Source organism: Chamaea fasciata, unplaced genomic scaffold (genome assembly GCF_029207755.1).
Source record: "Chamaea fasciata isolate MVZ Bird 193981 ecotype frontalis unplaced genomic scaffold, bChaFas1.0.hap1 SCAF_2, whole genome shotgun sequence".
NCBI lineage: Eukaryota > Metazoa > Chordata > Aves > Passeriformes > Sylviidae > Chamaea > Chamaea fasciata.
The window spans coordinates 86,602,070-86,627,103 of record NW_027094087.1 but is presented as its reverse complement, the minus strand read 5'-3'; the positions used below and the strand labels follow the sequence as shown (position 1 = coordinate 86,627,103).

The 25,034-nt window shown below is 38.4% G+C and overlaps 1 protein-coding gene and 1 long non-coding RNA gene across 3 annotated transcripts; one reads left to right on the top strand and one right to left on the bottom strand.

The window, feature by feature from the left end:
- Positions 1 to 319: 319 nt before the first annotated feature.
- On the bottom strand, positions 320 to 23,885 carry LOC136285448 (interleukin-18 receptor 1-like). 2 transcript variants are annotated; one of them, XM_066176625.1, is made up of 13 exons: positions 23,719 to 23,885; positions 22,881 to 23,042; positions 18,905 to 19,022; positions 17,630 to 17,870; positions 11,963 to 12,140; positions 10,907 to 11,060; positions 10,344 to 10,406; positions 8,028 to 8,184; positions 7,714 to 7,847; positions 6,737 to 6,898; positions 4,983 to 5,141; positions 3,191 to 3,354; positions 320 to 3,092 (listed from the first exon to the last, which is right to left on the bottom strand). In XM_066176625.1, the coding sequence occupies exons 3-13, from the start codon at positions 18,951 to 18,953 to the stop codon at positions 3,024 to 3,026; spliced, it is 1,530 nt and encodes a 509-aa protein (XP_066032722.1). In that variant the 5' UTR covers positions 18,954 to 19,022; positions 22,881 to 23,042; positions 23,719 to 23,885; the 3' UTR covers positions 320 to 3,023. The 2 variants fall into 2 exon arrangements, with proteins under 2 accessions (XP_066032722.1, XP_066032720.1); XM_066176623.1 differs by having other exon boundaries at positions 320 to 3,354.
- Positions 13,822 to 14,928, top strand: LOC136286052 (uncharacterized). The gene is made up of 3 exons (XR_010719713.1): positions 13,822 to 13,923; positions 14,070 to 14,233; positions 14,810 to 14,928. It is a non-coding gene; the product is annotated as an uncharacterized lncRNA (long non-coding RNA).
- Positions 23,886 to 25,034: the final 1,149 nt, after the last annotated feature.

The window sequence follows — 25,034 nt, the reverse complement described above, 5'->3', positions numbered from 1 at the left end:
ATTCCTTTTAATCCTTGCCTTTTCCTACCCTAACTCTTTTCTTCCCCCTGCTCCCCCTCCAGCCATCTCATCAATAATTTTTGGGTTGACTTCAGGGTTAGACTGATTTTAGGTTTTAGTCTGATTTTTGTCTCTGTGCTTTAGCCATCTAGTAAGTAGCAGAGTGAACCTTGCCAATGAATTTTTTCTCCCTTTCACTTTTATATTAAATCTGCTTTTGCCAATATATATGTGATTCTATAAGCGACCTTAAAAAACTCATTCATGATATTATTTCTGTCTAGTTGCAGCAAAAATGGAAGCCACAGATGTGGAGAAGGAGAAATACAATTTTATTAAGTGCAAAAGTGAACAAAACTCACAGTATAAATCACTGAAATGACCCATTACTTCAAACCAACTATCATGCAAATTCACTTTTACATTGACATATACATCATCAGGCAAATCATCACAACTACAGCCTATAAAAGTAAGGTTAACACTTCCTTTTCACTATGGACTGGCAAACCAAAAGCAGGCATTTCCAAGGTCTGGTAAATAGTAGTAATTCAAGATATAAGAGCAATAAGAACAACAGCTGGCATGAGTATGCATATCCTTAATTTCCCTTGTCCCCCTTTACCACTGCATCATGGGCAGTGAGGATCATCTGTAAAGTGACTGTATCATGATACCTTTCTGTGCAAAAATACTTCCCCTTTTACAGTTGTTGAGTCATTCATTGTGCATCTGCTTTGCTGGCAAACAACTTGGGAGTTAATGCCATTTACCTTTCAACCTTCCCTATGTATAATCCTCAGTTATTCTGTAAAATCTCAGGGTAGTCAAATTCATTATGGTGTCACAGGATTTAGGGTACATTTTTGTGAGGCGTAGCAGGTATATGCAGTCACATTTTCTCTCCAAGCTGAGGTGAGGGGGCATCCATTTCATTTTATAGTAGCTGATTCTCATAGAGGACTGGCTTAGTCCAGGACTATTAACAAACCATGTGCACTATCCATAGTCACATGTGTAGTAAAACACATTTGACCTTTAATTTGTTAGTCATTACATTGATGGCAGTATATGAAAAACTACATGGCTAAGGAGAAAGTTTAATACCTCAGTTAAGTATTAGGAAAGTTATTAACATTTCTGTAAGATGTTTGGCCAGAAAATGGATGTGCCTAGTATGTCCGATGGCATTTCTGTGCTAATAGAGAAGTTAAAAATTATCTGTGACTAGAAAACATGGGAAACACTGGTAGAGAAGAACCAAACATTGTGAAAGATTGGAGATCTGGAAATGTAAAGGCACACATCTGCAGAGGAGAAATCCTCTTCAGTAGAAGCTTACACCTGAGAATGGCTTTTGCCTATGAACCACATTTACATAACTCTTTAGCTGTCTGAAAGAAAGGAGACCTAGAGCTGATCTGAAGGTCACTACAGACATTTGCCTTATTCCTATGCTCCTTTCCATCTACCTGTTAACCTGGCAACAGTGTTGTCTCCATTTTGGAAATCTATAGTTAGCCTTTTCTTTTACCTAAACATCCTCCAGAAACTATGCACGATTAAAGGATATTTGGCAAACAACCTTTCACTCCCATGAATCCTGAGACATTGTCCTGACACCCAGCACTCCAACTGTGTTTTCAAGTGCACTGAGAAGGTAATGGAGCTCCTCCACCTGTGTGAAATGTCAGTGTAAAAGAGATGCCTCCTCAAAACCAGCATCAATGGCATGAAAAACAATGACAAGAGTGGGAAGAGCCTTGATGATCTCCTAGCAGCTTGACAAAAGATCTTCCAAAATGATTCTCCCTTGACTTCTCCCCACTGATGCTAAGAGGAAATATGGTTCCATTTCATCCAGGAATTTATGTCAGATTGGTATCTTCTATCAGGCAGCTAATAATAAGAGAGGATTAACATAGTTTTGAATAGCACTACTAACTTTGTTTTAAAAAATAATATTAAGACAAGATTTCCAAAGGATTAGGAGTGTATACAGACACCAAAGATCTCATTTTCACCTAAATCCCCTACATGAAACAGCTGAAGGTAGCTCAGGGTATAACGGAATCACAGAATTTCAGAATGGATCAGGTTGGAAAGGACCACAGTGGGACATCTTGTCTGACCTCCTGCTCAAGCAGGGTCATCCCAGAGCACATGGCACAGGATTGCATCCAGTCAGTTCCTGAATATCTCCAGTGAGAGAGATTCCACAGCCTCTCTGAGCAATTGGTTCCAGTGTGGTATCAGCATCCATGAACAAAATACCATTATTTCTATCCCAACCCTCTCTTCTCCCTGTCAAAATGAGCATTTACAATCTTCTCAACAAAATAAGATGTAAAGAGTCAAATGATTCCCGGTTGTAGACCATGTACAACTCAGCAGGAAATACTGATAAACCATCCAAAACTGCCTTACTCTTTCTAACCTCCCTTTTCTTTGCTGGTTTGGGTTTTTTTCTACTTGATATTGCCCAAAGCCTGCATGCCAAACTCTTTAAGGCAGGAGTTGTTCTGGTCTACTTACAATCGGAATCCTTAGAAAATAGCCAAATTCAAAACAAAGAGCAGCTAAATAATAATAAGAGATTGCAAGTACTGATTTATTTCTTAAAGAGCTTAAAAAGTATATGCAAGTAAAACTAGTATCATTCTACATCAATGAAAACAGTGAAATAAAAATGTTTTCCATTGTGCTTCATGCCATGAAGTAAGTCCTAAGAAGAAGGAAACTTCTGCTCCTTGTGCAGATTGCTGAGGAAAACTCTGGGATAGGACTTAGCAATTGGGGTTAACAGCATCCTGCCCACTGCAGAAACTTCTGCGTTATTCTCTGATCTCAGATCTGGCCTCTTAATCAACACTATTTCCAAAACAGTAGTTTATTTAGTTCTATAAGTTAGCAAAACACACAGTTTTCTGCTACATCTTTGTCTCCAGAATTTTTACACAACTGCATTAAAATCACAGTCCTCAGTCCAGGGTTGAGCAGCTTCTGAGCCTAAGTCAAGATTATTATAGTGCCCTTTGGTCTTTATCTTGACAGGCTTTGCTGGCATCAGGTACCGAAGGTTCTTCCAAAATCTGGAATTCACAGGAAGAGATTTATCTTTTTTCCACTTCACCACCCTCTTTGATGGTAAAAGTGACAATGATTCTGGCAAGAACTTGTAGTCACTTACAGGCATAAATTCAATTAATATGATCTTAATTTTTCTTTCAACTAGAGCTTTATGCAGTCCACTCTCCAGTTCGTATATGGCTCTGTCAGAAACGTAATTCTGGCTCAGTATAATGATTAATCTTCTGCTTTTATCAATGAATGAATGGATATCATCAACAACCGCTGCAAATTAAAGACAAATTTATTGTTATATTAAATTGAAAGGACAGGCACCGAATCAAGTTACCTTTTAAATTCACGTATGTACCAAAAATCTCCCTCTTATGAAGTGACAGCATGTAAGCATCCTGTGAAGAGACCATTGTGTATTGTGTATTAAAGACTAAGAGTCTCTGAAAATTAACTCAGATATGATCAAAGCTTATTCTCTAGAGCAGAGATAAACCTACTTATAATCTCCATCTAACCTAGACTGTTGTCTGGCAGTAGTCGCATGGACAGAAGGTGACAGCAAAATTAACTTTCTCCCTAGCAGACATCTCTTTGCTCTTCCCTAACAGATACCACTGGAGTGATTCCACAGAAAGGCACAAACAGCAATCTCTCTCCATGTATTCTGAAACCCTGGGGTTACACCTTCCTTTATGCTACCAAACACTCAAATCTATTTCCAGTAATCCAGGGTTGAGAAGACCAGCATGTGATGACAGAAGGAGTTCCAACTGTGTTTTAGATTGATGGCTTTTGGCACAAAAACTGATGAATGAAAGTGAATGGTGATACCCTTTAAATAACAAATTGAATTTTCATGCACAGCTTCCAGTGCTTGTTTTAACACCATGGGACAAAGTCTACACAAACCAAAGATCTAGAAAACATGACTTGTAGAGAAAGGCAAAGCAAACTGCAGAACTAACCTAATGAGGAGAAAACTGAGGGTAAAAGGAGGCTGACAAGGGTACTACAACACCAAAGGCTCCTGTACATTGTTCACAATGGTTCAGACCAGAGAAAGGGAAATAAGCTAAAACTATTGAAAGGATCAGATGGCACACTTCAGTAAACAATTTTTTAATACTTAAAGAAAGAGAATAGGTAAGAAAAAAAGAGCTTGGAAGAGCTGTGGCTCCTCTCAGGATAGAAAAAATTGTCAGGAATGGATAGAAAGAGACAAGATCCCGCTTAATGAAGAAGGCTGACTGATCATACTGTTCTGTGGTTTGAACAATGAAATTCTATTCCTCAGCTGGATCTTTGGACTAAATGGAAACTCATAGTACCTTTTACCCAAGCAAAAGGCAGATGCTAGATACATCCATAGGCCAAACAAAATTCCGTTTCTTATTTCTATTTAGTTATGGGACCCATTTTATTCAAAAAATGGTTTCAACCACCACACTGAAGATACAGCAAGCATACAAGTTACCTAAGCATAACTAGTACCAGAGTCACCATCTGCTCTGTGCAGTAAATGTGAATTCATTCATTGGCCCTCAGCAAAAGCAGAGCAAAAGCATTATTACTGTGAAACATCTGATATCTTCTGTATCCTCACCTTAAACTTCTCGATGCTTGCTCTTTGATCTTTTCATCTTGGTTCTTTATAATTAGTGATATTAGTAATTAGTTATATATGTGTGCACATGTGTGTAAGTGTACATGAATTCATAAATATAACTATAAAACGTAAAATGTTTGCAACCAAACTTTGCATGCACACAGTCCAGATTAAATGAAAATTTTATCTTTTCAATGCACAACATGTGACAGAATTCCTTCTAATTATAGTCTTTTACCTTTGTGTGAAAACAATGAGCCTATTTAATGACAAGAATATTCACTACACTTACCTCCTCCAGGGAATACATCCCTCTCAAATATACATAACTTGTATCCAAAGTTCTCTTCTAATATCATGGGCAATATCTTCAAAGCAAATTCTCTCTCTTCTTCAATAGGAGAAACACAGTCTTTCAGGTAAGATACAAATGCATCATATTCTTTTCCATCTGAAAATAAATCAACAGTTGTTGTCTTGTTATCAACCATTAGAAATCCAGTATTTGATTCGCCAGTCTGGTTTTCAAACTTAGTGTCTCAATAGTAAAGTATCTAGAAACCCCTAATCTTTCTTCTGAAGACTCTGAACAGTATTCAAACACTCTTCATCAGATTCAAAAAACGTCCTGAAAAAATTTAGGTTGATACAAAAGATTCTGATCATGTTTGGAAAATACTTGAAAATATTTTCTTTCTACATTAAAGTGCTTTTTAAATAAAATCAGATTATTTTAACCAATTAATGTCACATCTGTGAAGATCAAGATATGAAGGGAAGGAAAAAAATGTGTCTGTAACCTGAAAAAATGTTTTTTAAGTGATACTGCTGATTTCAACCTTTATTGTACACTATGTCTAAGAGTATCAAGTGGAATGGGTACTGGCAAAAGAGAGAACAAACCAGTTAACTATTTTTGTTATGAGAGTATACAATGTTTGGTCATGGTTTGGGCACTAATTTACAAACACAAAACCAAAGACCAGTCCAGAGGCCAGGTCCACCACACTGCCACAAAACAACTATCAGGATTGACACACCGGCACACGTGACTTTGCTTCTTAAACTGTACTTTGCTTCCCTTTCTGAATACTTTACTGCATTTAGTTCATGAGAGAGCACAAAGTAAACTCTATGAAACCCTACACATTCAAGAGCTCTAGCAGTGGGAAATCCATTGCCTAGTATCCAACAGGCAGCTCCTCCAGGGCAGCATAGTCCAGATCCTCAGAGATCCACCCCGAATGAGTGTAAGTCAGTGTACATGGTGGTAGCTGACATTATCGAGTAGATAATAACACTGGCAGGCATGAATGACATCCACCCATTAATGAAACATCTCCAACCATTGCAGTTCATTCAAGTTATATTCAAACTGATTTAGAGAACAAGGAAGGCCAAGAAGATCAGACCCATATATGCAGCAAGTTTCGTCACCACAATTTTCAGAAAAATAATTCCTAAAATTGTGTAATTGTCAGGTTTGCTTGCTGTGAAGGCCACAGAGCTGCTGCCTGGTAAAATACTGGTAATGTGCACCCCTGCTCTCCTTAAGTGCATGTAGTGACAAACCTTTAGACAAGCAATGGCCTCTACAGTCAAGGAAACATTGTAAACTTCATTTTACTGAAGGGCATCAGTGACAGGAAAACAAGTTTGCGTCAGTGCGCCCATCTGACAACACCAGAGTGTTCCTCCTCTTCATGGTAGACAGCTGCAAACCTCTCCACCCCTATCAACTTTTGTGATGAAGAATATGGCAGAACAGAGCTCATCGGAACAGCATCCAACCACATCTGTTCCATTGCTTGCTCCAGAGGCAGATTCTTCACTGTGTTTATGTGCTGTCATTGGCACATATATATAACAAACACGTTAGCACCTGACCATCAAGTTCTCTTTCATATATTCTTTGTTTCTTCTCACACTAATCCTGGATTTAAGACAATTTTTTGTCTCTCTCAAAGATGATTATTTCATAGAACCTGCCAGAAAATATTTTTAATCAAGGTGCTTATTTCAACGTCAGCATTAGCGAAGTCATACCTCCAGCAGTATCATCTCTTCTGCATATATTTCTGTAAAATAGAACAAAGTCGACCCTAAATACCACAAACATGAACACCACAGCTACAGCAACAAATGGAAATAGCAGAGCAAGGACCATTCCAGTGGTAAATACATGCACATGCAGGTCTTGAGTCTTCCCTATAAGAGAGAAACAAAGCAAATTATAGCCTTAACAAAGAGTATTCTCTGACAAGATTACTGTATCAAATACTGATAGCACCTAAAAATCACCTCAAAAAATTCAGTGTTGATAGGAATCCTTTCCTGCTAATGTTTCAAGCACATGGGTATGCCACTGGTCATGAGATTAAGAGAAACTACAAAAGATGTGTTACTGTAAAAACAGGAGAAACAATCTTGGACGAATTCACATATAGTTTATTTGTGTGTGTGCAGGGTATGTGAGATCAAGACTGACATTACAGATCATGTACAGTCCCCTGAAATGATGGTCACTCACTTTTGTGATGAGTTTCCTTTAGGTTTTTTTATTGTTTCTTCTTATTATCTACCTTTTACCTCTCTCTCTGTCCTATCCATAAGTCCTTAATGTCCTCTTTAATCTCTTTGGCTGAGGCATTTTTATATTTTTTGCTACAGTCTCTTTCAGGCTTTTCTTCATTATTATTATTGTTGTTATTATTAATAATAATATTATTTTTATTATTATTTTATCTTTGGGGTTTTTAGTTCCAAATACAGATTTTCAACACCTTAACTTCGTGACATTTTTATGAAGGCACTCTCAAGAATTCTCATTGTAGTCTGTATTTCTTTTGCTTTGCACCCCTTCTGCCCCTGTCTGAGAGCAGGAGGAATCACCAGGAGCTGTTAGGTCCCGCACAGATGTGTGAGAGCATTCATAAGCAGACAGATGCATTTGGAGCAGTGTTTTGAAATGCCCTCAGGATTGAGAAGGCTGATTAATAAATTATTTCTAGATTATGCCATACCTTTCTTCAGTTTTACTATTTTCATCTGTGTGCTTTCATCAGCTTGCAACATGCAGGTGAAATTATGATGCATGTCCTCATCTCTTACTTTTTTAATTCGTAGTAGCCTTGTGATATAGAACTTGTTTCCCAACCTGCAACAAGGAATGGTGTTAGCAACACTATCTGTACAGAAACCTACAACCACCTGAGAGGCAGATTTTGAGGAAAAGGTTCTAGACAAAACTCTCAGGTTGTGGTTTTTGCTGAATTTGCAGTTCCACAAAGTGTAGGACATTATGACATACTAAATGCAGCCTTTTTAGGAAACCTACTGTAGTTTTTTGAGTTCTTCTTCACATATCGAAGGTTCATTCTCAGGAATACCTGTGCATTGTTCTGGAAATGTTTGGTTAATTAACCAGTACAGGCTAGCATCTTCTTGCATATAATAACCCAAGAAACCCGTGCAATTGAGTATCTCTTCTTTACCTACAAAAAATCATAACATGGGAAGATTTAGTGAGAAGTAGTATTCAAGCACACACTGCAGTAAAGTGTCAGCTTTCCCGGAAATATATCCTATAAGCAGTGCTTCTTTAGAATTTCATTGCCCCTGCTCAATGTTTTATAGGTGTAATACCTGCGCTGGTGGTGGTTTCAGCAATCATGCATTGTTGCAGAGTGACAGTCATCCATTGCTTTCTTTCAGATAAATCATCACAGCCAGGTGGGTTTAAATAGACCTGAGAACTTCAGGCTTTAGAGAACTAAAGGGAATTGGACGTGATGATCTTTATGGATCCCTTCTACTTGAGATATTCTATTATTCTATAAACTAGACTGTGTTCTGCAGGCTGAGAACAGAAGAGGAAAACCTACCACCAGTGCTCCAGGGCCAGGTAAAAGTAAGTAACTGGTAAGGGGAATTACAACCAACTAATTACAATAGGGAAACTATATATGATTACTCAACAAAACCAAAGCCCCTGGTGAACATGTACAGAAAAAATTCTTATCTCAGTATCACAGCTGGAAATTCCTGAACACATGAACAAGTCATTTACTCAGTCAGCTACTTGTCCCATTCCAAAGTACTAACTGCAACTGATAGGAACCACCTCATAAAGTTCCAATAGTTTTAAGAAACTGTAAAACTAAGACGACAGCTGTACACTTGGAAAAAATAAGGGCAGAAAGAGTGCAGTTCTGGAGTGAGATTTTTTGAACCCTGTCATGGGAAGCTTGACCTGAAGTTAGCTGCAACCAGTTTCTAGGCTATTTCAGCATCATTTCCAGGGAGCATATCCAGAATGCTCTTTATTAAGCCAGGAAAAGTGCATGTTAGTCCTTATTCAGACAATCATGCACAAATACTTTCCAGTAAGCAAGGCCTACCCAGCAATTCTCTAAGAGCACACAAAGCTGACTTCTCAAGGTTTATCATATACTTCTAGAACCTTCAAAGCAAGATCCAGCTGAAAAACTGGCCATCATAGATTCAGACCTTAGAAATCCAAATTACAGTTGCAAAGATCTAACCTAGTATCACTGACCTTGCAACTCTAGCATTTTCACCACACCTAACAGATATTTGGAGGCAAATATCATAGAACACCATCCTATGATTGGTTTTAAGATCATAGATCTGGCTCATCCTAAATTCCTTTCACTTTGCACCATGCAATCTGTCCCATCACTCAACAGGTAGCTCAATGACCTTATCAAATGATCTTATCAAGGCAGATAAGGGATGGAAGACAGGTGATTTGATGCCAAACCTTGCTAATTTCTAAGGATTGGGACAACCACAGTGCTGAGGAGGAAATGTGTAGGAAGGGCGCACTAGGAGGCTGGAAGGCACGAGTCATCATAGGGTTGGGGTACTACCACTGGGAAAAGGACTTACCAACCAGTATTGGTAGGAAGGAAGGAAAATTAGCATCTGAGATTCCAGATGAATAAATGAGTTACAGGTGTGAGCCACAGAGAAGGTAAGACTTGGAAAGGAAGGATTAGGTAACCAGAAGAGAGAAGCCCTGAGGGAGAGATGAGGTAAAGAGAAAGAGAGGTAAATTTCGGTTTTTAAAAATTATATACAACCTCAGTCACAAATTCCTGGATCCTGTCCAAGATCATATGAAGTCTGCAGATCATTTTAACTAACCTACTTCCAGCTAGAAGCACAGGTAATGTCTCTTGACAATACAGATGTTCATGCACACATTACCCGGACTGTCACACCTCACACTCCTCATTTCCCTGAAGAATAACATTCTCAACCACATCAGGTATCAGCAGGATTATTAATTACTGCTGTTCACTGAGTAAACCATACATCTTTTACACATTGCTTCATGGGGTTTGCTATCTACAAAAGAAAGACATGGAGAGATATTTTATCACCACCACCACCACTTTTTCTTGCAGGTTGTAGCAGCAACCTCAGCTTCTGCCTCTGTGAAAGGGTACATTTAGTGTATTTGTGTAGCAGTCACATATACACTAGGCAAAACATTACCAAATGTGAGGTTAGATCACATACAGGATGATGCACAGAGAATTCTTAGTTGGATTACACTTATCCAGATGATTAACCATAAAGAAATCAGAACTAAAGCATGTAGGTAGATTTCATATTAATTTCATACCTATTTCTGTTTCAATTTCTTCATGATGTCCAACTATCTCCAAAGTGACAGTCTCTGGTGCATCTAAAACAGAAGTATTTCTATTGAAGTAATAGCTTACTTACATTCTTTGCAGTAAAAGTTACATAATTGCTCTCTATATAAAATGAATCACAAACATTCCATTTAATTCACAGAACAATATCTGGATTCTACCTTTACTGAGTAGCTTAAAACCCAGTATGTCTTGTTACCTTTTTTTCACATACGTACAGAGTACAATTTGCAATGATTGGAAAGGCTCTTGCACAAAATTCTTAGTAAGTTTCTATGACTTTCTTAAAGCAGCTATTTTGAAAAAAAAAATAATAAAACTGCAGGGAAAACATACTAAATAAGTTTTCCAAAACTGGTAATATTTCATCTTAACTTCTGGTTTTTTACTTCTCAAATTATTCTGAAGTAGTTCAGATTACCAGACTTGTTCCTCCTGATATATATTTATCAAATGAGAACTGCAGTTACACATCTCCATAGTAAAGTGAACCAAAAGTATGCTTCAAAGTTTTAGAAAGCTTTCTTACCTTCTTCTACTAGAAGTTTAATTGTATTTGTGCTGTGGTATGTCATTCCTTCATGACTGATTAAAATTTTACAGGTATATATCCCAGAGTTCTGTACTGTTAAGGCTCTAAAGTTTAGTTCCCTCTCTGTTTCATGTTCATAATTCTTACAGTCCTGCATCAATAAAACCAGAAAATACTATTCTGTAGCAAACATGCATTCAAAACATTAATGAAATTCAGATTTTTAAATTTTTTTTTAACAAAGTGTCACCATCACCTTTTCACGATCTCAATGACATGTGCCTGACCCCAAAGAGGTACAGGTGCAATTTTCAGTCATGGTCACTTAAACACAACATTTGAACATTTAACCCATTAGAAGTTGAGAACACTGCAATTGAGGAAAACATAACAACCTATGGCCCTATCCATCAATGGTCCCATCCTCCCAGGCCCCAAAAGACAAGAGAACAGGGCTGCAGTTCACTCTCACCAGGCTACTCCAGATGCCTGTACTAAACCAGCCAAAATCCCTTCCTGAAACTGATCTTTGAGTGAATAGGGTTGGTTACTCCAACCAGGAGACCTGAGCACACCTCAAAGAGATGATTTGCCAAAAATGAACAGAACTGGATCTGTTGCACACTTGCAAATTGTTCAGAAACAGCAAAATTGAGACATTTGCAATACTTTACAAGTACATGCCAACTGTGAAATAAAAATCTTGGTATCTCATTTAGCATCAGAACAATATCTGTATCAGCAAAGTAGCAGCTGGCTAAACCAGCTGCTGCCTAAATCAGAAAACAGACATGCACATCAGATCTTTTATCATTCCAAACTACTAGTTTAATAACTTCTGAAACAGGTGTATTTTTTTAACAAATCTGAGAGCAGAAAAAAAGCTTTGTTTTGTGTATCTGTCTAAAGTATTTTCCCCCTAACCCCATGAGAAATTAAAGCTTTACGATGTTTGTAGACGCCTCGAAAAATTTGTTTGCAGTTAATATTTATTGCAATCAGACATTTTGTTTCTACAGCCAATGATTTGAGTGACACTGTTACAGTAATTACCTTGTACCATGTTATGCTGCTATTTTCATAGACAGACAAATCACTGCATTTCAGTGAAAGACCAGTTCCAGCACTTCTATTTTCTGTAGTTAAATGATTTTCATTGAAACAGCTGCTTTTATTTCTTTCAAGTACATTCAAGGTCCACTTTTGAATTGTGAAATTTTGTTTTCCATTGCTAAGAAAAAAAATATAACAAAATCAGTTTTAGGAGATTTTTAAAATAATGCAGCTTGGTGAGTTACAAAATACAAATAAATTCTCAAATACATCTGTTAGGTAAAAAGTATATCTACAGTGACCCAATTATTTTTATTCCCCTTTATCACTTTCCCACTCCCAAATAAGTGTAATTTCCTTTAACCAAACAGGTTACCTAAACTAAAATGCACTACCACAAAACATTTGACAATACAATTATTCTATGGAACATGACAATATATGCTACATTGACAAGGATGGAAAAATCTATGACATCATCCATAGTTACAAGAGAGCATCAAAAAATTTTGGACCTTGAATCAGCTAAAGATTTTGCAGGTTTAATTTCTGATGTGCTGTTAAGGTTAAAGCCATGACAAAAAATATATATTTGTACAACTAGAAATAAGAAAGGCAAGTCTGGTATTGTTCACAAAGCAGCATTAATCAATTATTAATTGTTTGATACTCTGCAGGTATTTTGGAATGTATTGGAATTCAATGGTATTTTGGAAATATTTCTAAACTCCACAAGTCTCATGAATTACATCATCACTTATGGATTCAAGCATGTCTGCAAAACAAAGCACTTCGGAAAGGATGCATCTCTGTCTTTGAGTCTGCACTAATCAGAGATCTACAGCAGCTGAGCACCCCAGTCTGGCTGAAAGAGTCCAGAGCCATCACATCCCATGCAGTGTCTACAAACATGCTCCAAAAATACCTCTTTTGAATATCTAGGAGCTGATTATTGTCATTTAGATATCTACTAGGTTCCATCCATATATTCCTTGAAAGAATCGGCTTATAGCTGTTATTTCACACTTTGATGTATCCAAATACATGACTACCAAGGGAAAGGAACCTGGAGGACTTTTACTGGGCAAAGGTAGAGCTTAGGAGAAAGCCATATGTTGCTGTCAGTTAGTGGATGAGATTCTGTCAGTTAATGGGTGAAATTTTGCAATTAGTGCATAAAGCTCTCATTTTTTTTTTCTGAACAATCAGGGCCTGACAAAGGAAAAGCAGCAATCACAGAACACATCCCTCCAATCTCAGTCATATCTTCATAAATGTGTTTGAATCTTTCTGCCTCTGAGAAAAGAAAAATAAATTTCTTCCAGAACTGCAACTAGTCAAAAATAATTTCAGTGAGAAAGGCCAAGAGGACAAAGCAGATCAAATGGAGAAGCATCCCTGGTGAGTACTTCAGCTTAAACACCGTTCTTGACATGCCTTTAGAGTGTACAAGATTCAGAAGAATTATTAGGACATCATTTTTATGATGAATTTAGTCCAAGCCTTGGGTTGTTTCTTTTCTGCTTTTTAAGCTTCCCAAACAAATGTATTTATGTACTCTGCTCACCCTCTTTGCATTATAAGCCCTTTCTCAAGCTACACAGGTTTTTCTTACTTACTTGAGAGGTACATTAATCCTAACTGTAATTGAATCTTTAAACCAAAATAGAGTGGTTTTTGTAAATCAGCTAACTATGCTGTCACAAACAGGAAAAGCCTTGCCAAAACTTTTCCATCAAAGACGAGCTCTCGAGGATATTCACAGTGGGGTGGAGCTGTTCTCACTTATTCTTCAACACCTTGTTTACACATTTAAATCAGAGCTACTAATCAGAGTCAGCAGTGGGACCACAGTTAGAAGCCACCCTGTTACAGTGCAGTTTATACAACCTGTTTTATGTTTTTTTAGGACAAGATAACCTGTGACCCAGAAGGGCCTCTCTCCCTGAGAGATAACTAAGGTAAGTTTAGGTGTGGGCATAAACATTAATTCCAATTAATTCCACTGACTCTGTGTGTTTCTATAGGCATCACTCTACTAATCTGAATGCTGTCAGAGAATTGATTACAGATCTAGTCATGAAATGCAAATTATTTTACTCTCTAGATTCATCAGATGAAAGAAAAGGGTCCGTAAAGCCACATGTTCTCCCCAGCATTGTTACTCCACAGAGGCTTTCTTCTGTGATCCTATCTGAGGAAACCACTCAAAGTGGATCAAGATATTCTACCTAATGAGCCAAAATCTGGCAAGGAGAATGTCCCTGGAAGGTACTAAAACCATATCTGTGCAAACAAAGATGAACTTTTTCATATGTTATTTCTAGTTGTCTGCCATATAGCATGGTTTTCAACACACAAAAAAAAAACACCATTTAGTTGTATTTTTTAAACTGCTAGTGTCTGAATTGCTATATATTTTTATCCTGGTTTTCACTTGTTGAGGGTCTTCAGTGATGTTTTGTCGGAAACAAAACCATTTCTGGTTTAACAGCTTTTCAATCTCCCCCCAATAAGCCCGCCAAGAAGGAACAACAAAATCTAGCTTGCCTCAGAAGATGATACAGGGAAGTGAAAGCCCTTAAAGAATATAAACCAAGTTTACTGGATACATAGCCAATTCAAAGTAATCCCTTAGCTATTTTACTGCAACAAGCCAATGTTATCTTGATATTGCAATCTTCTACAGAAGCTGTCACTCTGCTTTCCAAATCGCAGTATTCACTCTATATGTATGTTCCCATGGCTTTCAACTGCTCTAAACACAGTGAAAAATTGAGCAATATTAGGATTTTAAAATTTATCATGTGTTTATCATGGTTATCTGTAGTTTTTGGTTTTTTTCAGGAACCTCTAAGTTCTCACAGTTTCAAGGTCACCAAAACAAAGAAACCTGATGACCTGCTTTTTGGTATTCTGTTTTTCTCTTTGACAACCACAGGATGAAGGTGATAAATTAAAAATCTTTCCAAAGACCAGTGACCCAGTTTTTCCTGCTTACCACACAAGTACACATGAAATTTTTGTTTTCAAGAATGTTGCTGAAGATGGACACTTTCAGGCCTATAGTTGATGTCCATTGATTCCTGAATTCGTATCCTGTCTAGTGTACTAACACATGTGAACACATCAACACAACAACACACACTTCAGCTATATAGGTACGTCTCAGCAGGAAATTTCTGGCTTAGCTGTAGGATTTCTGATTCCTTTCTAAGCAAAAAACAAGTGGTTAAAACACTATAAAAACATTTCATATCACTTTCGCCTCTTTCTTCTTGCATATTGTCAGTTGTAACACATCAGAGAAAAAATGCTACATTTAATTAGTTTGCAAAATTTGTCAACATGTTGTCTTCTTTTCTTGAAAATATGTAGTATATGTAATTGTCACATTGCTCCTTAAAACTGCCTAAACAATTATAAGTATTCCGAAAATTATTTTCTATATAATTTACAAATACCTATCCCTAAATTAAATAGTTGAAAATTAAAAGGTTAAATAAAAATTTACTTAGCATATCTTCTTTCAAAAGTAGAACTTTTAACCTACAATAAATACTCTGAAATTAAATTAATTTCACTTGGTCATTCTTATTAAATCTTAAACAAGTTCAATAGACCACAAGAGCCCACATTTTTTCCCTATAGAGGCTTCTAAAAGCCCTGTCTCTGCAGAAAACAGGTTTTGCAATAATCTTGTGTATTTGCTGAAATGTAACTCATTTAATATGCCAGTAGTGACAACCATCATATAAACTAAGCCAAGATCTCATTAAAATCCCATTTAAAAAAATCTCCTTATGCCTATTGTTCCAGCCGTGAGACCTGTGAAGAGTTCCCACAGGTGGACTGCAAGATTCTGGCACCCTTCTGATCCTAACATAAAAATGGGTATTCATTTGAGCCTAACAGAAAGAAATTAAAAAATTTTAAAAAAAAGTTTAAAAAAAAAAAAAAAAGAAAGAAAGGTGTTTCAGAGTAAGAATTTTTTTCCTCAAAAATACTTTCTTTTAAAAATGATTTTTTAAATGTAGCAGGTAAGATAGTTCTAGAAGACAAGACAAAAAAGGAGAAAATCAAAACTCTCAATTCCAAGTGAATGCTTTGATATAATCAAAACTTTCTTTCCGAGTTTTTATCTTAAGCAAATGAGTAAATCTAGACATTTCAGAGAGGATTCTGACATTTTTGTGTTTTCCAACCATTACTCATTTCAACAAACTTCATTCTAATACTTTTACTTCAGTTCTTTTCCTGTCATCTCCTTCTTCTGTAAGTAAGGCTGTTTCCTTCAGTTTTGAGGTTTACACTTTTTCATAATAATTCTATAGAATTCTTGTGATTTACTATGGATTTACTGTCATTATCCCAAGTCCTTAAAGTAATCAGAAAACCACATTGATCATGAATTAAGGCTGGGATTGGTTACCAAAGCTCTTTTCTCTTTTGTCCTGTATTTTAGACCCCTTATGTCAGCCTCCTTCAGTAGCCTGGCAATTCAGGTATGATCTCCACTTATCTTTCTCCATGCCAAAATTACTCAGTCTCCGTTTTGTGCCACTGATTAGGTGGCTTTAGAGTGCGTTTTATATTTTATAGCTTTTTTGTGAAGTCACCATACAGAAAACTGATCAACACAACAAAACTGCACAAAAAACTAGACAAACTACCATATTCATCATCCCTAAAGAAAATCCTCTCAAATTTAACATGGAGGAATAATTTTTTCTCAATATTTACCCTACAATAAAAAATAATTTGCACTTCATATACCATGAGTCAGTACTTTTTAAAATAATATCAGTAAGGAGATAACAGTAACCAATCATGGAAAAATAATTTTTTAAAAAAGACGTTTTCAGTATCCACAGTCCCATATTATTTACAAATCTGGCTAGAATCTTAATAGTATTACTTGGGAACAGCACAAATCATTACATGCAAAGTAATCTGCTTCAAATGAATCATTGTTTCAACTGCAAATGCCAAATTATGGGTTTAGTGCAAGTTAGTCACAAGAACTCTGTACAGTAAATCTTTATTTAGTTATTTAGTCTTTCATGGTGTTCCGATGAAGATTGTAACCAAATAATGGAGGCCCATCTTTATTTCTCCTTTTAACGAATGATGTTCTACAGCAGTAAGAAATCAAATCCAATTCTTTTCTTTGTTCGTTGAATGGCTCCATGCAGGCCAAGGTTTGCACAGAAAGCAGAGTTCAGCTCTGCTATGTTTAACCTTTACTATACAGTTAGATGATTTGGCAAGCCTCATAGAATGAGATCCACTCAACACAGCAAGCAAGAACAAGTCTGGGGAAGAAGACAAGCAAATTTTTCCTTTTTCTTGGCAGTGGACAGAAGGGTTGCCTGACACTCATTTTTCTTAGGTAATTAATCACAAGCCAGAAAAAATGCTACCTGCTTTATCAAAAGGTTTACAGAACATTTAAAAGGCTGCAACTCCTTATAGATATTTGTAAATATTACAGGTCCACCTTGATAGTTACTGTGAAATGAAGTGGGAAATGACACTGCAGTTAATGCAGTTCCCTCAGCCCCTTTTATATGGATGCCACTAGCTATAGAAAACAAGACAAAGAAATTGCCTTCGTCATAGACATGAGCACAGGCAAGACATTTACCCATTTTGTTGTGTACCCACCTGTGAATCACAGAGTAACTCCCAGAGTCACTGAGTTCAGCTGGCCAAAACTCCAGAAAATTCCTTTGTAAAACAATTCTGCGTGTTTCCTTTATCAGTTGCTGCTTTCCAGCACTTTCTTTGTACCAGTTTATTGTGTATGCTTCTTCCTGAAAATGTCCTTGCCTTGACCCAAGATAACAAAGGAAAAAATATTCCCCTTCTAGAACATCAATGGAGGCACGAAGGGGGCACAGCTTCTCTTCAGAGAAAGGGGGAAAAAAGATATATTAGCAAGCCAAGTACTTATTTCACCAAGTTGTATTAGCCTGACCTTAAAGTGATTTGCTGTGCTGTCGGTATTTTATAAAAAGACTTCCTTCAGCAACACGGTCTGGCAGCATTTATTTATTTATTCCTGCAATATTTACTAAAAAACTCAGTTTTCCAAGTCTTTATTCTGTCTTACCAAAGCAACACCAGAAGGAAAAGGGGACTGAAAATAAAAGGACATTTCCCTATCCCTATGATTCTTTTACATGAGTTCCAGAGTGTCAGAATCAAATTGACCCAAAGGGGAGAATCTGGCCTCACTCTACATTAAAGCAGCTGTCACAAATGGAAGGGCAAAGGAGAAATTCTTCACAAATGGTTTGACTTGACTAACATGTCTGAGATAAAAGCACAGATCCTATAAATTAACATTTGTATTTCCTCATCTTCTTAATTAAAACTGCATCATTATGTAGATATATTTCTGAAAAACCTCAGATATCTTTAGAAAGTTCCCTTGGAATGAGATTATGTGGGTAAAATTTAGTCTTCAAGTCTGCCTTTCCAAACAAATTTCCCAAATTTACTTTTGCATGCAGAAGTTATTAAAAAGTACAGAAAATTATCCATGATCTAGGATCAAGAGTCAAAAATACAGCCAGCCTTCAGTCTTTCTTTCTCCTGAGGTTCTCAAAGATTATTGTTGTTTAGCAACTATTTTGTCTACACTTCTGGGTGGCACAGAAAGAAGCGGACTCCTTCTCTTGCTTGCTATGGCTCTTCGTATGGTCATGGTCACATACAACTTCATCAGGTTTCTCCAGGTAACATCCTTGCTTTTTCATTTCATAATTTTGGTGTTTTGGACCAAATTTTCCAAGTCTGGAGCTGGGCTGTAATTGCCAAACCTTGAAGTTTTTGCTCTTGGCTACAAAACACAAAACTTGTCCTACTCCAAGCAACTGTGAAGAAGCCAGCACACATTTTGAAGGTTCTATTATTGAATTGAAGACTTCTACTTACCAGTGGCAGATTCCATGATCAACATTACAAAAAAAATCATCAGAGTCATTTTCTTGAGGTATTTCTCACTTCTTCTCCAAAGAAATGAAACTGAATTGTTCCTACTTGTTCTGAAAGCCTAAGGTAAAAAACAGATTCACAGTTTACCACATGCGCAGTGAAACAGATTCCTTTGAACATGTGAGAAGTGTAACTGTTGCCTGCTGCTGAAGAGGGCTTTCAAAAGGGAAGTTACATATTTTTATCATAACAGCTATTTCATACATCAGGTAAAGTATCTAGATTTTTCTTTGTAATTTCATTTCAAATTCAGAAAACACGGCAGGATTTCCTTCTTCCATTTTCTTATTTAATAGATGCATTTTGCATTACAAGATGTATTACAAAGACACTCAAATTTCAAGCCAGTAGATACTTACCACACAACAGGACAGTGATTTTTGGGGTGGTTTTTTGTTGTTGTTGTTGTTTGGTTTTTTGGGGTTTTTTGTGGGTTGGTTTTGTGGTTTTTTGGGGGGGTTTTTTGTTTTGTTTTTTTTGTTCTCCACAAAGGGAATAAACTTTGCAAGACTGGACCTTGTAGAAACAGCTAGTGGAAACTTCCTTTGCCTTCAATGAGAACAGCGTAATGTTGTAGATTGGATATGTTGATGGCTAACCCTGAGCCTGGTGGAAAACAATGAGACATGTAATTTCTTTCACAGTTTGGTCTGAGTGAGTTTGGTCACTCATTCTCCAGCAGAGAGTGCTAGCATTTCCACTGAGGGAAGGACCTGAAGCAGTCTATATTCAGTTGCTTCATGTGTAGTCAACTGATTTCAAAGGCAAGTGAAAAACAACACTAAGTAAGATCAGCTTGGAGCATCTTCTGAGGTTCCTCAGAACAGCAGGTTAACTGACAATCAAAGACAGAGCTACTCCAGAGACTGCCTCAGTTTTTCTTACAAAACAGACAGGTGAGATACACAATCAGCTCATCTCAACCCCTGAATCCAAAACAGATAACCTTGCTTAGTGTGACCCAAACATGGATGGACAAATGAGATACACACACACGAGATGTATTTCAGAGACCTGAGAGATCCGCCAAAAGAAATCCCACTAGCAATCCATTTCTTTTTTATTGAGTAAACCTGTTGCAATTCGAGAAAGCACAAGCTTTAAGAGAGTGCCCTAAGATTTAGAGTCAGAAAGTTCCTGTGACCTGAAGAGTCTGGAGGCAGGAGGCTACTGCATTTCCAGCAGTATTCCAGGACCCCAAATTGTGCAGTTGCTCTTCCTCTCTTACCTTTCTTTTCAGTTCTTTACAAGTGTGCCATCATCCCTTAAAGCACTGTAAGGAGATGAAGGAAGTGTTTCACATCCCTTTTTTCAGACAGCCTGGTAGGCAGATCCAGATTTAGAAAGCTAGAAGAATCTGGATGCTGAGTACTGTAAAAAGCAATTTCAGTTCCTTATTACACATGGACATTCAAACTCCTGCATTTCATAGGGAAACAAGGGCCTCTCACTTTAATTTCTTGAATTTCGTTTTCCTTTCCTATCCTATCACATTTAGAGGAAATACAGCTGTTAGAGATTACAAGACTATGATCCACTGCATAAAGACAGAATCATTTAACACCAAATTTTTAATTCTAAATCCACCTCTTTTTTGGTATATCACATCAGCACACAGAGAAAGGTTGATTGAATGAACACAATATAATGGAAGCAACTTAGTAATGACCAGGTTTGAGATTCATGACTGCTAAAAATCAAGGCACAGGACCTTAATCTTACTCTCCCATTGCTGTTGAACTTGATAAATTTGTTTGAAATTGTTCTACTGTAGGCTAAAAGTCTTTACATTTGAGCCATACAGTTCACAGAATCACAGAATCACAGAATGTGTAGGTTGGAAGAGACCTTCAAGATCATCGAGTCCAACCCAGCCCTAACACCTCAACTAGATCTTGGCATGGAAGTGCCACATCCAGTCTCTTTTTAAACACATCCAGGGACAGTGACTCCACCACTTCCCTGGGCAGACTATTCCAGTATTTAATCACTCTTTCAGTGAAAAACATCTTCCTAATATCCAACCTATATTTCCCTTGACGCAGCTTAACAGTGTGTCCTCTCGCTCTGTCAGCTGCTGCCTGGAGAAAGAGACCAACCCCCAGCTGCCTACAACCACCCTTCAGGAAGTTATAGAGAGTGATAAGGTCACCTCTGAGTCTCCTTTTCTCCAGGCTAAACAACCCCAGCTCCCTCAGTCATTCTTCATATGGCTTGTTTTCCAAGCCCTTCACCAGCTTTGTTGCCCTCCTCTGGATGTGTTCAAGCATCTCTACTTTCTTCCTAAACTAAAGGGCTCAGAACTGGACACAATACTCAAGGTGTGGCCTCACCAGTGCTGAGTACAGGGGAAGAATGACCTCCCTGCTCCTGCTGGCCACACCATTCCTGATCCAGGCCAGGATGCCTTGGCCTTCTTGGCCACCAGGGCACACTGCTGGCTCATGTTCAGCCAGCTGCTGACCAGAAGCCCCAGGTCCCTTTCCTCCTGGGCACTGTCCAGCCACACTATCCCCAGCCTATAATGCTGCAGGGGGTTATCGTGGCCAAAGTGCAGGACTTTGGACTCATTAAACTTCATTTTGTTATACTCTGCCCATCCATCCAACCATTCCAGGTCTCTCTGCAGAGCCCTCCTATCTTCCAAGTGGTCGACACGCTCCCAGCTTAGTGTCATCTGCAAATTTACTAATGAAAGACTCAATATCCTCATCCATGTCATCAATGAAAATATTGAACAGACCTGGCCCCAGCACAGACCCCTGAGGGACACCGCTGGTGACTGGCCCCCAGCTGGATGTAGCACCATTCACCACCACTCTCTGGGCCTGGCCATCCAGCCAGTTCCTAAGCCAGCAAAGAGTGTTCCTGTCCAAACCATGGGCTGCCAGCTTTTCCAGGAGTGTGCTGTGGGAGACAGTGTCAAAAGCCTTGCTGAAGTCCAAATAGACAACATCCACAGCCCTTCCTACATCCACCAGTTCGAGTACTCTTCAGTGAAAAGTTAGGAGGGGGGGGAAAGGTGAAAAAAATAAAAGTGCTTTTAGTGAAAGTCAGCTAATACAGAGAGAATCTTTGAGAAACAGAATAAGAGTTTTAATTTTCAGAAAAAATGGAGAGTTATTTTAAAGTGAAAGCAAAAATTCTCTGTCTAATAGAGAAGAACAGAAATACCAATTGTCAAAATGGTAAGGCAATAGAGCAAAATGGCAATTTCAGTGAAAATTGATTCAACTGCAAGTTGTCTATAAGGCTCAAAGTGACAATAGCTTTAAGCATTTTTTTTTTAAGTTTTCTGCATGTTTAGAACCACTGATGGAGTTTTAATAATAAAATATGGCTCTTAAAATGCTTGTGACACTGTGAAACCAACAAAAACTTTAAACAAACCAAAGGTTCAAATTCTGTAAAGTGCATTACCAATGTCTCATGAATTAGAAAACTGTGCACCATTAAAATTATTCCCCACTTTTCTGGAATTGCCAGAAGATTTTGGAATGAATGGGGCTGATACATAGAAGTGATTGATCCTCAATTTTGGACAAGTAACTAATTTTGATCAACACTTGTGAAAAACTCAATTTGGTCCTGAAGGTTTGTGACTTCCTTTTTGAAAAAAAACCACAACAGATTCTTCTGAACATGAGACTGTTCTAACAATCATCCTGGGGTGGAGGAAAGAAAGCACTAGTCTTTCCTTTTTAAGAATGGCTTCTTGGGGGAATTTAAGTATGTTTTAAATATTACCACACAGTGCCATAATTTGTGTAGCATTGATGAAGAAAACAAAAATATTTAACGAACAGTTGTCTTAACCATACTAGACCCAAGCACCATTCTGCCAGGACTGGAATTTCTTAATAAAAATGAAAATCTGTCTTAATTTCAAAGAACATAAGCAAAGCTGTTTACTTACTATGCAAGTATTGCCAGGTGGAAAGTGAATGGAGAGGGAGTCTTCCAAACTCCAGAGAGTTCCAGCTTGAACTTACAACTCTTCTGAATATCATTCATCGCTGAAACAGAGTTGTCTCTCTCAGCAAGTGAGTCAATACATAGATATTTCAGTTTGAAAAACCTTGTGAAAAAGGAAAAGAGAACTGTTTGCAGGAAGGAAAACAGAAAAGGAAGATGTGAGAAATTCGTTTCTGATAGCATTAGTGGAAAGCTAATAGCAAGTCCTTAATACTAATATATTTTCTACATTAGGCATTTGAGAGCAGATACACAAATGTTTTAGGCACAACCTTTTTAGTCCTACCATTCATAAGAGCGCTGAAGGAGCCCAATCTCCTCCAAAGCGACCCAGGTGTGAGGAAAAGGGCTGCGGACAGCGCAGTGACGGCGACAGAGGCTGTATGTAGAAAAAAGCCTTTTTCAGGGCTAAACTGTTTATGACAGAGAGGTAATAAGGAAGAAGTACATACAGCACGGGCCCCGGACAGAGGTGTCCGAGCCGAGCGGCGCTGGGGAGCGCGGCGAGCAGTGCCACGGACAGGGAAGCTCAGGGTGGGAGAGAGACGGGGTTGGGGACCGGCAGGGTCAGGGACGAGCAGGTTTGGGACCGGGCAGGGTGGGAGAGAGACAGGTTTGGGGACAGGGAAGGGGTGGGCAGGGTGCCCCGGAGAGGTCCCCGGCCAGCAGGGATGATGCCCTGGCCGGGGCAGGCGCTCGGCTCCTCCGAGCGAGGGGAGAAGGAGGTGTCCGGACCCAGCCTTTGCCTCCCGCATGCCGCTGCCCCCGCTCTGCCGTACCTGGCTCAGCGTGGCAGGGAGGCAGCGCTGCCCGGCGCGGTGTTTCCCGGCTTGGCGCGGGGGCTGCGCTCCACCCGGCCCCCGAAACCCAGAGATGCCCCCCGCGAGCACCGCGAATGATGATCGAGTTTTTAGGAGGCGGAGGGGGGTGGGGTGTGTGCGTGTCTTCCCTCTCAGAACCTTTCAGGGGAAGAAAAGGAGTAAGGAGGTGACGTCTTCCGTTGTCTTTAGCCGAAACACCTCTTCCTGCGCTTCTCTGCGGAACGCACATTGTAGGACTCTTTTCCAAGGAGTGTGGTGGAGGCAGGACCGAGTGCCAGGAACGAGTATATTGGACCGAGTATACCAAGTTTTATCTCTGCTACAGCTTCCTCCCCACCTCGCTGCCTGGTTTGAGAATGAGGACATGCGTAGAGCTAACACTGAAAGGCTGATATTCTGCAAAGTCTTCAAAAGACACAAACACACAAAAGCAGGAAAAAAATAACATGCCGCCAAAAATAATTACAAACTATGGTGTGCAGGAAAAGAGACAAGACATAAAATAAGATTATGCACTGTGTTTATGACAAATGTCCCCATTTCAGTGCTGGTTTTTTCTGTGCTACCATCCCCTTCAAGGGGAGAATAATGGAAACTTTTAAGACATGAAACATTTTGTACCTCCATTGCTGCGAAATGAGTGTATGTGTTTACTTCTAAACAAGCCATCATGCCATTAGTTGAGTTTGCTTGTTAGCCAAATGTTGGTATATTGGAACTCTGGTTCCACCTGGGGTTTCTGACAGCTATATTTCTTGTTTGAGTCTTGTTGCTAAATAAATGAATGTTTGCTGTTGTTAATCCCATGAATGGTTTAGATGTTAAGTACTGTGCAATGATTCACTATACTTCTAAATAAAGTTAGTTTGTTAACAGCAGGAAAAAAAATAATTCCCTCAGGAATCCTTTTATTTGCACATCACACTTTTCATCTTCAGAAATTTGCTTGGTGACAGCTACCTTTTGGGTTTTTTAGCTAGGACAACTCCTAATGCAAATGTTCCGAATTCCAACAGAAGGGGATAGCTTAGAGGTAAAACAAGCAGGTTACACTTAAAAGGAGGGAGGGATTACACAGAGCTGGATTTCTTGTATATTTTCATTGCAGAGGTGAAGCAAAGAAACCCTGGAGTGTTTTACTGTCTCATCTCATTTGTTTTCCTCATCACAGAATGAAGCAATATGTCTATAACAAAAATTAGACCTTTGGATAATGTAAATCAGCACAATTCCAAGAAAGTAAGCTAAGGATCTAACTAACTATAACTGATTCA